Source organism: Capricornis sumatraensis, chromosome 10 (assembly GCF_032405125.1).
Source record: "Capricornis sumatraensis isolate serow.1 chromosome 10, serow.2, whole genome shotgun sequence".
Lineage (NCBI taxonomy): Eukaryota > Metazoa > Chordata > Mammalia > Artiodactyla > Bovidae > Capricornis > Capricornis sumatraensis.
The window spans coordinates 99,661,801-99,679,885 of NC_091078.1; the positions used below are offsets into that span (position 1 = coordinate 99,661,801).

The following is an 18,085-nucleotide window of genomic DNA, read 5'->3' on the forward strand; positions in this document are numbered from 1 at the left end:
TCTTCTGGTTGACAAACCCTTATCAGAAAAAAGGCTGTCAAATGTTAATTGGCCCTTTTGGCTGGAAAATGATGTAAATTACCTAAGACTTGCATATACAATTAGGTATGCAGAGAGAAAAGCCTGGTTTTGATAGGAGTCTGGACTGCTAACGCTGCATAACTTTGTGTTACCCATTGATCTCCATGTTTTATCAAAAGTATAAAAGGCCTTCTGAACAATAGAGGACGGAGCTAGTTGCTGGACTGGTTTCCCCCGTGTCTCTCTCTCTTTTCTCTCCTCTTCACTCTAATTTCAGGCTGAATTCCCATCTGGGGCGCGGAGGCTCGCCAAGTCTACTTACTTGCCCTGGCTGTTAAGACCCATGCAAAAGGGAGCCTAAGGCAAGGCACCCTTAGATATTCAAGTGAGCGCCGGTGGCCCAATGTAGATGGTGCAAATTCCTTGTCTGGAATTGTATTGGTCTTCTGTGTAATCCAAGCTATTCAGCCCTCTTCCTCCACTTAATTTTCCTACTACACTATTGTTTCTTAATCTAATCTTATATCAATCAATAAATAAGTTTTTCTCACGCCAACGCCATCCACCCTTTGAATTCCCTGGATCCACTGGGGCTGGACCCCGGCAGCCTTCTGAATGCTAGGATGGGTCCTGGTGACTCAAGTTGTTCACTTTGTGATTGCAACAACCCTGCTGGTTGGGTGTGACACTGAATCACCTTCAACCTGTATTTAAAACTCCACTGTGCACACCAGCTTTGGGACCTTGAGCAGGTTAATTCCTGAACATCTCTGAGTCTGTCTCCTTGTGCAGAAGAGAGAATAACCCTGAACCTGCAAAGTTAGAGGAGACTCTCCCGCACAGGGCAGCTCATAGGAGTCCCTGCTCAGGATTTCCTTCTGCTTCTGGCTACATGTATTAACCCACTGACTCCTTAGAAACAACCCAGAGAGACGTTACCAATGAGGACGCCAAGGCGCCAGGTTTAACTCCTGTTTGACACAGGACAGATGACCCAGCCCAGAGTTGCTATCCCTCACACCAGGTAACCCAGTCCTACTCCCTAATAGCAGCTGGCAGTCGGCTCTTGTAATCCAACACGTGAAGTGGTCCTCTGAGGTGATGTTAACCTCTCACTACCTTGCAGAGATACCACTTTGCCAGCAAAGGTCCGTCTAGTCAAAGCTAAGGTTTTTCCAGTAGTCATGTACGGATGTGAGAGCTGAACCATAAAGAAGGCTGAGCACCGAAGAACTGATCCTTTCCAATTGTGCTGGAGGAGACTCTTGGAGGGTCCCTTGGAGTGCAAGGAGATCAAACCAGTTAACCCTGAAGGAAATCAGCCCTGAATATTCATTTGAAAGACTGATGCTAAAGCTTCAGTACTCTGGCCACCTGATGTGAAGAGCCGACTCATTGGAAAAGCCCGATGCTGGGAAAGATTGAGGGCAGGAGGAGAAGGGGCCGACAGATGATGAGATGGTTGGATGGCATCAATGAGTCGATGAACATGAACTTGGGCAGACTCCGGGAGATGGTGAAGGACAAAGCCTGGCATGCCTGTCCATGGGGTCACAAAGAGTCGGCTGTGACTGAGCAACTGAACCACAGAGCGCAGAGCTCACTGGAGGAGAACGGAGACCAGCTGGCCTCCCTACTAGGAAGCCACCCCACTTTAGAAGGAGCTGGCCTCTGCAGGCCCAGGCCCAAGACCCAGCAGGCAAACCAGATGTTGTCCTCGTTCCACTCTCCAAGCCTGCTGGGTGGGCCCGCATTCCTTTAGGATGGGATGCTGTTTGCCTTGCAAAGCTGCAAAGCGCCTGACCCAAAAGCACGCAGGCCAGAGAGTGGCCAGCTCTCTGGGGCCTGAAACTGATTCTCTCCTTAGAATCTGATCTCTGATCTGGGAAATACTTGGCAGGGAAAGAGAGTTAAAGAGGAGCTGATAGGTCATGATGTGGAGGGAGGCTGGAGAGGCCTCACAGAAGTAAAGATGGGCAGATGGCGTGTACCCAGGTGGAGGGCAGCCTGACAGCAAGTGGTTGCGGAGAAGGGAGACACTTCAGCAGAGAGAAGTAGGGGTGTCTCCAGAGACAGAAAGGCAGGCAGAGTCACACAGACACGTGATGCATGCTGGGGCCCCGGAGAGGCAGTGTCCAGGAGCTGCCTACGGACAGCTACACCCAACAATTTAACAACCTCTCAGTTCAGTTCAGTTACTCAGTTGTGTCCAACTCTTTGCGACCCGACTCAATCTCCCCAAATAAAAAGAGCTTAAATCTCAACAGCCACAGGCTGAACCCCTCATGGGGTCACTGTGAAGGCTGCAGATACAGTACGGATGGTTCCGGACGAAGCCACACTTCTGATGGGAAAATCTCAACTGGGAGCCAGCGTCTCTTCCGGGCTGAGCGCACGCCAGGTGGTCCATGTTCCCTTTCCTCATCACTCCTCACAGTCCTGTTCTGTCCCCCAGACAGAAGTGTTCTCATTTTACACAGGGGGAGCTAGCTTACTACACTCTTACTGTGAATGGTGGAGCTGGGAGGAGCCCTGCTCAGTCCACTCCAAGTCCTCATCCAAACAGAAGCTGGAGGCCACTGACCTTGTTAGGGGAAACACTGGCAGAAACCACCTGCCCTGGCCAGACCATTAAGGTTCCTATAATAACCATTTGCAGGAGATATGTTATCTTACAACAGGACATCCTGGTAAGGAATGCGGAACTAATAAGCTACTGCTATCTTTTCCTTTTGGGAAAAGTCAGAAGGAGAGAGGGGATGCCAGTCCGTACATACTACTAACGTCCCAGAATCCTCCTTGCTGGAATCCACCTTGGCTGAGTGATGTGTGCGCCACCAGGAAGGATGCTGCGTCAGGACGACTGGCCAGAGGCAGCCCAGAAACTAACTTCATCACCGTGAAACCCGAGGCTGCGAGCTGCACAGCAGAGCAGTTCTCCCGGGTTCCCTTACCCTGCTGCTCTCCACTTGGGTGCCCCTTCCCAGTAAAGTCTCTTGCTTTGTCAGCACGTGTGTCTCCTTGGACAATTCATTTCCAAGTGTTAGACAACAGCCTACTCGCTGGCCCTGAAAGGGGTCCCCCTTTCTACAACCTCCTCAGGCAGAGGGGCAAAGATTTCTACAGCAGACTCCAGGCAGGCTGGACCAAGCCAGTGGCTGGTCCAAGGTCCAATGTCTAGTGACTGCATCAAAATCTCCCAACATTTATGAAAATACCCATTCCCAGGCTCCAGCCCCAGCCCCAGCCCCAAGGATTCTGATCCAGAAGATCCAGGTAAAGCCCAGGAAGCTGTATTTTGTGAGTAAAAGGCACTTCAAGGTCTCAGAATTACTGGGCTAAGACAGAGGTGAGCAATGTCTTTCCAGGGAGGAAGAAAGCACACAGTTAGCCAGTTAAGCAAACCTGAAAAGAAGATTAAATGCTAATTCTGGAAATTCTGAAACCTGCCCCCAATTCCTGAATATAAGAACCAGCTTGGGACTTCCCTTGTGGTCCAGTGGTTAAGACTCTGCTCCCAATGCAGGGGGCCTGGGCTGGATCCTGGTCAGGGAACTAAAATCCCACAGGTCTCAAATAAAGATCTCACATGCTGCAACAAAGACTGACGATCCCTCAGCTGAGACCCAGCACAGCCACGTAAACAAAATACTTAAAAAACAAAACCAGTCAGATACAAGTAAGCAAAACAAGAGCTGTACAAAAAAATGCTAACTAGGGTTCTAAAGAAGCTTAGAACCAACGTGGGAAAAACACTACCTAAAAAGGTAATAGTAATATATGTCCATGTACTATTTAAGGCCTAGAAAAATGCAGCGGGGGGTGGGGGGGTCAGAACTTGCCCTCCCTGCTCCTGTTTTGCTGACGTGCTTTCAGAGGACAGAGCAAAGAAAGAAGTGGAAGCGGTGGGCATTCTCCCTGGCTTTTATTTCTGGGTGCCTATTTTTAAAAAGGGAAAATAGCACAAGGCTTGAGTTGGGCTTTACAGTCAGATCTGGATTTATATCCCAGTTCCACTGTACAAAGAGAGGGTGGGGGGTTCCGGAAAAAGGCAACCAGGCATGCATGGCTTTCTGGACACAAGGGAAGCCATTTTAGTCCTCAGCCTTTTTGTGATCTACTCCTGGCCACAATGCTTGCCCTTGAACATGTCACGGTAATTAATCATCTTGAGGGAACTACAGAATTCAGGAAAAAATGGAAAAGCAATGAAGAAACAACAGTTCTCAGATAAAACGGAGCTCTAGTTTTTCTTCAATGGATATACTTAACAGTTTGATACGAACGTTTGAGTTGTTCTACAAGAACTCAGGGGCCCACTCAGCTGGAGGATGGTAACTCCAGGGTAAGACCCAAAAGTGGTCACAACCTGAAGATGATGTTGCCCTTCTCTTCCCCTTGGTGAAGTGAAGCAAAGTGACAGTCGCTTATTCGTGTCTGACTCTTTATGACCCCATGGACCATACAGTCCATGGAATTCTCCAGGCCAGAATACTGAAGCCATTCCCTTCTCCAGGGAATCTTCCCAACCCAGGGATCGAACCCAGGTCTCCTGCACTGTAGGTGGATCGTTTAGCAGCTGAGCCACCAGGGAAGCCGTCCCCTTGGTGACTCCAATCAACTAAGGCCTGGACTCCGCTGACCTCTGCCCCGACTTTAGGCCTCCTCCTCTGCTCAAGCCCCTTCATGACTATACAGGTGCCCTTAGCCTGTTTTCCAGTTTTGCTGTTGGTAGACATTGCTTCTGAAAAGATTCCCAGAGTCCCCTTGCTGCTAAGTCGCTTCAGTTGTGTCCAACTCTGTGCGACCCCATAGACGGTAGCCCACCAGGCTCCCCCGTCCCTCGGATTCTCCAGGCAAGAACACTGGAGTGGGTTGCCATTTCCTTCTCCAATGCATGAAAGTGAGAAGTGAAAGTGAAGTAGCTCAGCCCTGTCAGACTCTTAGCGACCCCATGGACTGCAGCCTACCAGGCTCCTCTGCCCATGGGATTTTCCAGGCAAGAGTACTGGAGTGGGGTGCCATTGCCTCCTCCGAAAGTCCCCTTACTTGATGCAATTAATAAATTCCTCCTTCTCCCATTCTCTGGCTTGGTTGTGTTTTTTGGTTCAACATCCAAGGGTCAACCCCGGAGAAGCGACGGCTACCCACTCGAGTATTCTGGCCTGGAGAATTCCATGGACTGAATAGTCCATGGGGTCGCAAAGAGTCGGACAGGACTGAGCGACTTTCACGACCAAGAGTCAAACCCCAGTTTTCCGGTAATACCACCACACACTTACCTTACGACCTCAGACAACTGACTTAACCTCTCTGAACTTAGTTCCTTATATGTAAAGCAGACATCACACTCACCTTCAGGACTTAACAAAAATTCAATGAGATTAAAAACTATGACAGAGTATGTATCTAACAAAAGTGAGACAGCTCAGCCTTCAAAGGCTGAGAGGGGATTTAACAGAATCAGGGACTGCCCACCGCTTCCTACCCGAGCTTGGAATCTTGTAGACCCGGAAAGATCCAAGTACGCATACAGTCTTAAACGGATGCTCGCCGCCTGGTCCCAAAGACGCCGGCACGGGCGGCTTTAGAGCTGCACATGCCGGCCGCACGGCGGTCTAATCAAAGGTAAACCCAGCCTGCCGCAGTCTTTCCGGGCAAGCCGAGGCCCGGCATCGACCCGCAGGGCCAAGGGAACCCAGAGGCCGGCGCCAGTACTGCCCGCTGCCGCTACCTGAACGCCATGCACAATGTACACCTTCTCCGCCTCGCTCAGCGCCACCGACGCCATGCTGCCGAGCCTCCCCCGCCGCTTGACGTCATCCGCCCGCGTCGCCCCCCGCCAGGCACAATCCCCTCCCCGCCACCAACCCCGCGCCCATGCGTCATCAGCCTGCGCGGCGGCCGCTCCTGCAGCTGCCGCCGCCACCACCGCCGGGGAGCTCGATGGGCTTCTCCTGCGCGCCGCCCTGTGTCTGGCCGAGTCCAGGGAGCCGCGGCGCCTCGTTCCTGGGAGCCATCGCTGCAGCCCAGGGCCGGGTCCCGGGTCGGGGGCTGAAAGGGGAGCGACGACGGCAGCGGCAGCCGGAGCCCCACCGAGGGGGCTGGGACTGGGGAACTGCCTCCGGCTTCACGGTCAGTCGGGTGAGGAAACTGGGATCCGGTGAGAAAGCTGGGGCGAGACGACAGGCGCGGGCCGGGCCCGGAGCTCGAAGGACTAGCGGTGGAAGAGGCGTGCGGCGCAGTTTGTTCAGAGCTGGAGTTGAAGTGGCCGGTCGTGTGCGTGCGTGTGTGTGAAGAGAGACCGACCCCAAGTGAGAGGTGGCGGACGTCGCGATTGGCCTGAGGCTGTCTGTTGGCTCTCCTTCCTGCCCTCATGTCATGTATTTCTCTGGCCCATGGGATGGTGGGGAGGAAAGAAGCGATCAAGCCCTCTTTAGGTCGTTCTCGGTGATAAGGATCTGGGCCGGGAGTGAATGCCCGTCTAGTCCCGAGACGTCTTCAACTGCACCCCAGCGATTCCCCGACCCTCCCACCCCCGCTCTCTCTGGGGCTGGCTGACCGAACGCTGACCCTCCCCCCAACCCCGGAACCTTGCAGGATCCCCATGTCCCGGATGGTTGCCGGAGCTTTGTCCCAAAGAGAGTAGAGGGGAGAGTCTTGGTCAGCGCTGGCGGGGGGGGGGGTTGCGGGGGCGCAGTGCCCCGGCGTCCCCAGCGCTTCCCAGCAGGGACTGGAAGCCCTGGCTTGACCGGGTGATCGCTGGGAACCGTGGACAAAAAAAAAAAAGAAATGCCGGCCCCGGGTCGTGACCAAGTAGGAATATGGGCCTTGAATATCCAGAAAGGATACCTGCAAGGTGAACGTGGGGTCACTGAAGGAGCCCATTAAGGCGGGGTTGATAAGGCAGGAAACAAGATTTTAAAGGGGCCACGTAGATAAATGGAGGAAAGTTAACCCAGAACGATAGTAGCAACGAGGGGATCTGATGACTTTTCCAAGTGCCCCACTTTTGAGGAAGCTCCCTGTTGTCAGAAGTGAAACTAACCCTTGACTGCTTGATCCTCCAAAGAATGGTCGGTGTCTCAGATAGTAGCCTCAATACAGTTTCACAGATAACTCTTGGGAGCCTACTGTTGATGGGCTTTGTGCTAGCTTTGAGACACTGAGACAAGTGAAACACAGCTTCTGCCCAGAGAAGCTCCCAGGTAGAGGGAAGGCTCCAGACCCAGCATAAACGTGGGGCTGAAGAGCTGTGATAGTGGGACCGAGAGGTGGTATACCCTCTGAAGAGGGTATGGAGAGGACGTACCTGCCCACATTCTGAAGCCCTAAGCTGCCGAGCCCCCAAATAAATCATCTCTTCTTAGTGGACTGGACCTTTCGTTGTTTCCGGTCTCTCCGTAACTCTCTGCAGGTGTACCTATAGGGAGGATGCCTTGCAGTGTTGAATTCTGCCCTCCAGGAGACTTGGAGAGGTAAACCCAGAAGGGTTTCCTCCTTCATGAAAGTACAGGTGCCCCACCTGTTGGGACACATGCACCTGGAGGCCTTTGGGTGATTGAACACCTGGATTCTAATGAGCACCTGGGTGATGAGATAACAGGGCACTTCTGGTGTTAGAAACGGTGTCTTGCGCTCGAGATCGCTCAGAAAGAAGAGACCCCGGATGTGAAATTTTAATAGGTGGGACATCTAAGAGGAGCGAGGGTTTAAAAAGTGGCAGCGAATAGATCGGAAAAGTCAGGGAGAGAAAATTCTGAGTTTGGATACCATGGGATCATCTTTATGTAAAAATCTTTCAGTGTGTCTCTCAAACTATAGAACATACATTTGAAGTGTTTCCCAGATAAATGACTAAAGATTCTCTGCTGGAGGATTGGCAGTATTTGCTAAATAACATTACAAACAATGTCTGACATGTTAGCCTAAATCGATAGAAGAGATACAAACAATCGAACGTTTGTTTTACATTTTCTGCTAAAACAGTGACACCTTCACTAACTGTTGTACTTTAATGCAGCCAGAACATTTTTTATCACATTTGTTGTGATCATACATTAGATATTTCAGAACCCCATAAATTCAGAGTTCTTTTTGGTTTACTGAAGCAGTTCAAAGACTGTACGTTTGCCAGAAAATCAAAACACCAAGGATGGCATATTATTCTATTAACCAGCTTGTTTTCCCATCACTGTCAGATTCTTTTGGCTGCATGCTGATTTGTAGGTCCGTCTGTCCTAAATCTCTGTATTCTTATTAATTATATCTAGTAATAACAGAAGCATAATAGTGCTTACTATCTGCCCAGGTCTGTTCCGAAACACTTCACAAAGACTAACTGATTCAGTCCTATTAACAATAGCCCTGTGAGGCAGGTGCTATTATCCTATTTTACAGATTGGGAAACTGAGGTACAGAGAGATTGTCTTGACCAAGGTCCCAGGTCACATAACTGGGAAGCAGTAGAGTCAGGATTTGAGAGCAGACAACCTCGCTGTCATACCTGCATTCCTAACCACCCCTTTATGCAGGTGTCCCCTTTCATTTCATTCACCAGAGTATTTGAAGGAGGCCTGTGTTTCTTATGCGCTTCCCTTGTCGCTCAGCTGGTAAAGAATCCGCCTGCAATGCGGGGGATCTGGGTTCGATCCCTGGGTTGGGGAGATCCCCGGGGGAAGGGAAAGGCTACCCACTCCTGTATTCTGGCCTGGAGAATTCCACGGACTGTATAGTCCATGGGGTCGCAAGAGTTGGACACAACTGAGCAACATTCACTTTCACACTTCACTTTATGTTTCTTGTAGGTTTCCCAGGTGGCTCAGTGGTAAAGAATCCACCTGCAATGCAGGAGATGTGGGTTCGATCCCTGGGTCGTGAAGAGCCCTTGGAGAAGGAAATGGCAACCCACTCCAGTTTTCTTGCCTGGGAAACCCTATGGACAGAGGAGCCTGGTGGGCTACAGTCCATGGAGTCGAAAGAGAGTCAGACATGACTGAGCAGCTAAACAACGTATTTGTTATGGGAGTGGTGATGCCATATAAGCTATAGTTAGTGTTAATTCTGAAAGCAAGGGGTGTGTTCCTTTCTCTAGGGGAATGTTGAGGGTGGTGCTTGTAGGAAGCCCCTGTGTCTGTTTCAGCCAGCTCTTTTAGGTAAGGAGAAAGGTTACATACAGACCAAGTAGAGCTTAACTCAATGTAGGCGAGAGCCCTCAACAGCAGAGAAGGCCAGTGGATCTGGTAGAGAGGGCTGAGATAGGCGTGGAGACCCAGATTCCAGCCACGTGCTTATTCCCAGAGTAAATATCTAAGAAGCTCTTCAAACAATCGGGAAGTATTTGTTTGCATGCCTGTGTGTCCCTCGTGTTCCCGTGGGCCTGAAGTGATAAGGAAACTGCAAACACACACCTGCCTAAGAGAAGCTGAAGATTGTATTCTAACCGGGGAGCTCAGGCTCTTGAACTAGTACACGAACAAGGCAATAAACTAAAGTGCTCACTTGAGGCACATGGCAATTAGATGCGAGGCCTGCCTAGAATGAGGTGCTAATTGGGCAGGCCAGGCATCAAGGGCAACAAGTAAAGAGCTGCTGTTGGCCACCGGCAGCAACAATAACTTTACAGCTATAGAGGAAATCTGTCCCACCTACCCTTGTTAATTACAGCAATAAAAGTCAGTTTAGGGGAGAGCTTGGGGCAGTACTGAGTCCATGGTGCTGAAATTGCAGAGAGCTCTTAAAAGAGAGCTCTTAAGATCTCAGCAAGGGAACCCTTTATTCCTGGTCTTAAGCAGAGGAAGCCAAGTTTTGGGCCTTTTCCTTTGCATTCTTCCACTTAGCAAACCAGAGCACCAGAAAAGCAAAAGTGAGCTATTGCTGGGGACTGCCCTGGCAGGCCAGTGGTTAAGACTTTGCCTTCCGAGGCAGGGGATGCGAGTTCATATCCCTGGTCAGGGAGCTAGGATCCCACATGCATTGTGGCCAAAAAACCAAAACATAGAAAAAAAAGAAACAGTACTGTGACAAATTCAATAAAGACTTTTAAAAAATGGTCCACATCAAACCAATCTTTACCAAAAAAAAAAAAAAAAAAGCTATTGTTTTCTCTGTAGCTCAGTTTCCTTTAAACACTTTGCACTTGTCCTGCCTTGCCTTGTCTTAAAGAACACTTAGTATAAATAACCTGCCGCAGGCCAGCAGGTCTGTCTGTCTAGCTGTTGTAGAAACCATGCCTTGTGATTCCAGTGATAGGAAAATTGATGGGAATACACGGGTAAAGCTTATTCCACTGTAGAGGAAGGGTCTTCCTGTGTGTTTCATTTTAAGAGAGTGGCAGGGTGCTTCCCATGTCTTTCATGAGGGCATGTAGTATGAGAAAGGGGCGCTCGTGGGTCCTGACGAGCCTATCTAGAAACATTTAAACACACGTACATCCCGGTGGGCTACAGTCCATGGGGTCACAGAGTCGGACATGACTGAGCCACCGACGCACACACACCCCCCCTGGTGAAGGTGTAAAGTCTGGCCATTGACCTGTTGGGGGAACTAAGGAGGCTAATACCACTCCACCTCGGGTTTCTTCCTGTACTGTCTGTCTGTTTTGTTTTTCATTTTTCAATCATTTCCAGAGATAAATGACCAGGTTATTACTGGCTCTCAGCTGTAAAGGTAAGAAGACCACCTTGCATGTCCCACCTACTCCAGTCATTCATCTAGGCAATGTGAGGAAATATCAGGAAAACTGCCTCTCTTCATAGGTTCCTCCAAATTAAATGGGCTTCCCTGGTGGCTCAGTAGTAAAGATTCTGCCTGTAATGCAAGAGACACGAGTCCGATCCCTGGGTCAGGAAGATCCCCTGGAGAAGGGAATGGCTACCCACTCTAGTTTTCTTGCCTGGAGACTCCCATGGACAGAGGAGCCTGGCGGGCTACGGTCCACGGGGTCACAAAGACTCAGACACGACTGAGCACTCTTACACACACTCCGAAGTGTAACCATTCAGCTGTGTAGAGACTTGTTGATTGAACTCTTCAAATTTTCTGGTCAGTTTGAGACATGAATACCTCCTGTACAGGGTCAGTGGTTGAAATGCCCTTGGGTAGGATTGGTTTTTCACCTTTGGACAGGGGCCCTAGGGGGACAAGTACAGTTGTGGCTGCAGTTCCCTTGCAGTAAGTTTGGACTTTGTACAGAGCGTGCATTTCTAAGTCAAGAAGAGTAGCAGAGCATCTTGAAAGACGGCTTGGCTAGGAAGATAATGATCTATGCTGGAAAGACTATTGGGCATCTCTTCCAGTGAGCCAGACCTTGCCACTAACTTCCTTTGTGACTTTGAGCAGGTCAAGCTCTCTAAACCTCATTTTACACGAAAATGACCTCTCTTAGCAGGTTATAGAAATCCCAGTAGATCTTGAATTTATAGACATTTAAACATTGAAAAGTGGTCATGTTTGACTTTATATTTTAAGACTTTTCTTGAACCACTTTCTAATGTTTGATGTATTTTAATAGTGCTTTTCCCGCTCCACAAAACATTAAATGAAGGAACAAAGGAAGCGGTAATTACATGCCGTATTTCACTGAAGAAACTGAACATGCTCAGGAAAATTGCTAACGGTTGTTGGTGGGTTTCTTTCTGAATATTAACAAAGAATTGGGATAGGACATTAATGGATACTTTTGATAATTTTTTTAAGAATCCAAGAAATTAACAGAGGTGTTGAATTTGTTCCTGAGAACAGAGAAATCAGAATCTGAGCCCTACAGCAGACCTTAGCAGTCAGCTTAGTCTTTCCTCTTACTTTATGGATAAGGAAATGGAGCCCATGGAGGGTAACCGTCTTACCCCAAATTGTGAGTTAGTGAGCAGCAAGGTGCAGAGTAGAATTCTGGCCGCTTGACTCCAAACCGAGTCTTCATTCCGCTTTAGTCTGTCTCCAAAGCCCTCCAACAATTTGTCACCTGGCAGGCAGGGGCGGTGGACATGTGAGGCCTTGCTTCCTCAGGCCAGACTCCTCCAAGGCCCTGCTCTTGCAGGACTTACAGGACTTGGGGTGAGTGGAATCAGCAGGGACCCTCCCTGAAGCCTGGCACAATGGTCACAACTGGTTTTCTCTTCTCCTTCCTTAATTTGTCTTTCAGATCCCTCCAAGCACTTTTGCTTTTAGTCCCTAAAAAAGCCAAGTTTTTGCCTGGGTGATGTCACAGAGGCTGCATGTCTGTGCATGGCACAATGTGGGTCTGGGTGCCATTTTCAACACCCTCAGGTGGGACCCTTTGCTGGGTGCTCTCAGCCTAGCATGGGTGGGCTTTCCCCCCAGATAAGCAGCGTGCTGGAATTTGGCCCTCCCAGAAGTGTCCTCCAGCAGAAGCAGACTTTAGGGCCTCAATCTTAGGGTGACTCTTCTGGCTGAAGCTCCATAGTCCTCCTGCTCCCTCAGTTAAGGCAGGACCAGTCTTCTGAACGTTGGTTGGTGTTCAGCCAAGGCCCCACCTTAGGGCCCAAAATGCTTACGTTCAGCTCTGTGGTCTGTGAACAGCGCTGCACGTGGCCCACGCGATAGTGCCATCTCTGCTGTGACCATGTGTGGGCAAGAGATTGAAACTGTAAGTAAGCCAGGGTCACTGGCAGAAACACCACCACCCCTCCCCATTCTGGTTCTAGTTAATGGGCAACGTTAACGATCGCAGAGAGCAGTTAAAGGTAGGCTCTGGAATGAGAGCAGGCTTGGGAGTGTATCCTGTCTCCACTGCTTCCTAGCAGTGTTTTTCTTGTTTCATCGTTCGGTTCATGTCCAGCTCTTTGCGACCCCATGGCCTGTAGCCCGCCAGGCTCCTCTGTCCATGGAATTTCCCAGCAGTGTGAACATAGGCTAATCGTCCCTAAAAGAGGGTGGGAAAGTGCGTGCTTATCCTACAAGATAGGACGGGAGTTTCGAGCAGGCTGAGGCGTGTCCAGCATACAGCCCAGTAGGTGAGCCCATCAGTGAGAGTCAGGGCTCTGCTCCACTTTCCATGTGACCTGTGCTGGGGCAGCAGCCAAGCCAGATGCCCATCTCGGAACCTACCCTGACAGAGGCCAAGGGCAGGTCAGTGTCAAGTGAGACCATTCACCTGATTTCAGAGGGTTCCACGTACTTAGAGAGTGTCAAACTGGCTGACAGATATTAATTGGCTAGCTAAATCAGTTAGATGCTTTTGCCTTTTTAAAGGTTTCCCTGCTGGGTTGCAGACTTCCTGGAAGGAGGGGTTAATGGAGGGTGATGGCGCATAAGCAACCGGTAGATGAGGTTCAGTCGCTCCGTCGTGTCCGACTCTTTGCGACTCCGTGGACTGTAGCCCGCCAGGCTCCTCTGTCCATGGGATTTCCCAGGCAAGAGTACCAGAGCAGGTTGCCATTTCCTTCTCCAGAGGATCTTCCCGACCCAGGGATAGAACCTGCATTGGCAGATAGAGTCTTCACCTCTGAGCCACCGGGGAAGCCCGATTAATCGATATCATCCATTAGACCTAGAAAGGAAGTTAGCCACCTCTCTAACTGTTTTATGGAAACCAACTGACTCCCTGAGCTTCGTTTCTTTATCCATCTGTAGAGGAGCCTAGGCTAGAGTCTGGAAGGGGTCAGCCAGTCCCAGCAGTCTCTTCCCGAAAGGCCGTGGATTTGAGGTCCGGGTGCTGTGCGCCATTAAAGAGACAGCCCATTGGCAGTGAAATGACTCACAGGAGAAAGAAGGCTCCTTTTTTTTTTTTCTTTTTAACAGTATTATAAGCTCCTAGGAGTGGAAGGAAAGTCTGCTTAGGGTCCATTTCTCAGGTTCTTAAAAGAGCCACAAAGTTTAGAGAACTGGTCGTCCCCAGTCGCTTGAAAGATAACATTAAAGCTAAGTTTCATTTAATGCAGTGACCTCTCCTTAGCACCATGAAATGTGTGCGAGGAAGTAGGAAGCAGGACTCGAATATTCTGCTTGGTCATTCTCCTGGCCCCCTCTTGCAAAAAACAAGAAGAGAGAGAGAGAGAGAAAGGAAAGGCAGCCACGTACCATTTTCAGAACGTGGTCTGTGGAGGCAGGCAGAGCTGGTTTTGGATCCTGGTTTTCTCTGACCTGGGGAATATTATTAAAAGCCTCTCCACCCACCCCCCCCACCCCGCCCCCTGCCCCATCTCTACGATGACGAATAAAAGCTGCTGTGCTAGGCTGGTGTGAGCGCTGAGAGCTGCCGCTTTGTGCGTCTCTTCGATCTTAAGGGGCTCACGGTTACTGTTAGTGCCCACCGCCGTTCTTCATCTGAAAGCAGAAGAATTTGACTAAAATCTATTAGATGGTCTTTATGGTTCTTCCTCACTCTGAAATTCTGACTCAGCGATTGTTTTTACCAGTTGATCTTATGCATGGTCTTGTTTTAATATTTTTCTCATCGTGGCAACATACAATAAACCATGCCCATAAAAAACAGTGAATGTGTTACCCAAATGAATGGTAGTTTCGACTGATTCCCAGCGTTTCTGACATGGATTGTGTGTGTGTGTGCCTGTGTTAGTTTCTCAGTCGTGTCCGACTCTTTGCGACTCCATGGACTGTACCTGCCAGGCATCTCCGTCCATGGGATTCTCCAGGCCAGAATACTGGAGTGGGTTGCCGTTCCCTTCCCCAGGGGATCTTCCCAACCCGGGGATCGAATTCAGGTCTCCCTCATTGCAGGCAGATTCTTTACCATCTGAGCCACCAGGGAAGCCTGTGACATAGATTATGTCATCCTATGTGTGGGTGTGTGTGTGTTTTTTTTTAATAGATCCGGAAAGCCTAGAGGCAGTATACCAGCCAGTTTTGGTACAGTAGTACTCAGCTGTAGTGAGCGGAGGAGCTGTTAGCCTCCATGAGTTTTCAAATCCAAAACTTTTTTCTGAAATGGAGACTCATTGTTGGGAGTGTAAGTTTCTGCATGAGTGGGTTTTATAAGAAGGTGTCTGATTATGAGACAAGAAGGCCACTTTAGCTTACCGACCACTTCCTGGTTCCCTCAGTGAATTTTAATGGGTATAGGATTTGCTTTTCAGGTGTGATATGTTTCTTTTCTTTCTTTCTTCCTCTCTCTCTCCCTCCCCGCTCCTTCCTCCCCTCCCTCTCTCCCTCCTTTCCTTTCTTTCCTTCTGTTTTTGTTGAAGTTAAGTATGACAGAGACAGGAGGCAGGCAGGGGAAGCCAGACCCTCTTATAGAGAGACGCAGTGTAGACCCCTTGGTCGAGACCCAGAAGAGGCCAGCAGCTCTGCCTGGCTGGATGCCTTCCTGGCTTGGCAGGGTACAGTGCCAAGGGGAAGATAAGGCACCTTGCCTTTGGACCACACACTTACCTTTGGGAAAAACTTGAGCGACTCATTCTGGTTCTTTATGAAGCATTTCAAACATAATGCTGTGTGGCTCGTTCTTTTTCTGAGAATCACCTAAACATGGGTATAAAATTTACAATCCTTTTGGGTCCGTATGCAAATTCACCGAAATTGTAAGTAAAGAAATAGATAAATCCGTTTTTCACTTGATCAGATTCTTTTCCAAAGCCTCCAGGGAGTGGACCTTTTATTCGTCTTTGCAGTTGCAGGGATGGCTTGTGAATACTTTCCTACTTGAAGTTCATTCTTGTAGAACATGAGAGGTTCTGAATCTGTACAGTTCCAAGATCTGCTTGTATGCTGTGAGCGTGAGTGGGTGTGGTGTTTTCGGAAGGGAATCCTCATAAAGTTCTTTGAATTGCTTGTAGGACTTCGGTTTAGATCTAGCTGAGCCGTGTGTGTGTGTGTGTGTGTGTGTGTGTCTCTGTGTGTGTCTGTGTGTCTCTGTGTGTGTCTGTCAGTGTGTGTGTGTGTCTGTGTGTCTCTGTGTGTATGTGTCTGTCAGTGTCTGTGTGTGTGTGTCTGTCAGTGTGTGTGTGTGTCTCTGTGTCTGTGTGTCTGTGTGTGTGCATGTATATGTGTGTATGTATGCGTGCGTGAACACTCAGTCATATCTGACTCTTTTCGACCCCATGGACTGTAGCCCGCCAGGCTCCTCTGTCCGTGAGATTTCCCAGACAAGAATACTGAAGTGGGTTGCCATTTCCTTCTCCAGGGGATCTTCCTGATCCAGGCATCAAACCCACATCTCTTGTGACTCCTGCATTGGCAGGCGGGTTCTCTACCAGCTGAGCCACCAGGGAAACCCATGACTTTAGTGTAATATCTTGTCTCATGAAAACAGCTGGCAATCTGAGAGGGTCTGGGGTTCTTTGGGTATTCATTAGATTAAGAACAGTAGGTATCTGGGGGCTCTAATAACCTGACACTGAACTTCTGTGTGCTGGTCATGCCTTTGACCCTTGTTCACGAAGCGTGGACTTTTGGTCAGGTTTCTTAGGCCAGGTGATAGATTCATAAGGATTTGCCCCTCACTCAACAAATGATGATTAATGGAACTTCCCTGGTGGTCCAGTGGCTAAAACCAAGGGGGCCTGGGTTCAGTCCCTTGTCAGGGAACTAGATCCCGCATGCCACAACTGAGACCTGGGGCAGCCAAATAAATATTTTTTAAAAAATATGTAAAGTGATTAACTACACGCATATAGCTGGATTCTGCCCGTCACAAAGTGTCAACACTGGGCCGGGCCAGGAGTCTCGCCTGGCCAACAGTCAGCTGTGGGCCACAGTGGAATGGGGCCTGTGAGCTTGGCCTTTGAGTCGCCACTTTGAAACCCTTTGAGCTGCAGCCATGGATAGGCAGCGTGGACCCGAGTCCTGAGCGCTGTACTGCAAGGGCTGACGGGACCCTCGGTGGCATCTCACCAAGTACATTTTCGTCTGCTCGTCTGGATTTGTGGAAGGGCACGGTTGTGGTCAAGCATAAGGAAGCACATGTGTTACAGTTGGATCTGGGGGCCCTTCTCTGGACCAGAAGCAGTGGCGTTTTGGGGACGTTAGCGCTCGTATCAGTCATTTCCTGATTTTTGCTGCTGAATCTCCAAGAAGGAAGAGGAGATGATTTCCTGAGACAGCCCATACACTGCCCCCCACCGCAGAGCTCAGATTGTCATTCTGGACACCGTCTGCCTTATCATTGGTGTCACTATCTCTGGGGAGCTCCAGGACACCTGTGGGCCTGCGACTCTCTCTGCTTTACTTCTGTGGCCTCAAGGCTTACTCCTTTTACCTTCCTGGCCCTCGGGTGCGCTCCTCTGTCGGGAGGGAAGAATGGTTACTTTGGGCTTGAATTACTAACCTGTGAGAAAGCCGTCTCTCTTTATTTTAATTACCGTGGTTCATACCTTTGTATTCTTTTTAGAACACGGTTATTTCTTTGCTTGGCTGCATCAGGTCTCAGTTGGGGCCCGGGATCGCCGTGGCTCCATGTGGGGTCTTCCGTTGCACAACAGACTCCCTAGTTGTGGTGCACGGGCTCAGCAGTTGTGGGGCTCTGGCTTAGCTGCCCTCGGCATGTGGGGTCCCAGTTCCCCAACCGGGGATCGAACCCACGTCCCCTGCATTGAAAGGTGATTCTTAACCCCCGGACCATCAGTGGTTAAGCCATCTATTTTTAATGCTACAAAACCCTTGACCAAAAAAATACAATTTTATTAAGCTTCTCAGACTTGCATTTTTGACAGATTAAAAGGTTTGTGGTAACCCTGCCTTGAGCAAAGTCTGCTGGTATCATTTTCCAGCAGCATTTCCTCTCTGTATCACATTGTGGTAATTTTTGCGATATTTCAAGCTTTTTCATTATTACTGTATTTTCTGTGGTGATCTGTAATCACTGATCTTTGATGTTACTACTGTGATGCTCTGAAGGCTCAGTCAGTCAGTTCAGTCGCTCAGTCGTGTCTGACTCTGCAGCCCCCATGGACTGCAGCACGCCAGGCTTGCCTCTCCATCACCAACTCCTGGAGCTTGCTCAAACTCATGTCCATTGAGTCGGTGATGCCATCCAACCATCTCATCCTCTGTCGTCCCCTTCTCCTCCTGCCTTCAGTCTTTCCCAGCATTAGGGTTTTTTCCAAGGAGTCAGTTCTTCACATCAGATGGCCAAACTATTGGAGTT

At 49.5% G+C, this 18,085-nt stretch overlaps 2 protein-coding genes across 7 annotated transcripts in view; one reads left to right on the top strand and one right to left on the bottom strand.

The window, feature by feature from the left end:
- The window catches only part of EXOSC7 (exosome component 7), a 28,623-nt gene extending 22,798 nt beyond the window's left edge, over positions 1 to 5,825 (bottom strand). Inside the window, exon 1 of the mRNA XM_068982618.1 lies at positions 5,756 to 5,825. Coding sequence (XP_068838719.1) covers positions 5,756 to 5,812 — 57 coding nt within the window. The 5' untranslated portion in view covers positions 5,813 to 5,825. The remainder of the gene's footprint in view (positions 1 to 5,755) is intronic.
- A 148-nt stretch (positions 5,826 to 5,973) lies between these two features.
- Positions 5,974 to 18,085, top strand: part of ZDHHC3 (zinc finger DHHC-type palmitoyltransferase 3) — a 60,111-nt gene continuing 47,999 nt past the window's right edge. For 5 of the 6 annotated variants that reach the window (XM_068981641.1, XM_068981643.1, XM_068981645.1 and 2 more), the window contains exon 1: positions 5,974 to 6,156. The gene's annotated coding sequence lies outside the window, so the exon portion shown is untranslated. Of the gene's footprint in view, positions 6,166 to 18,085 lie in introns of all 6 variants that reach the window. The other variant, XM_068981642.1, reaches the window with a different exon arrangement.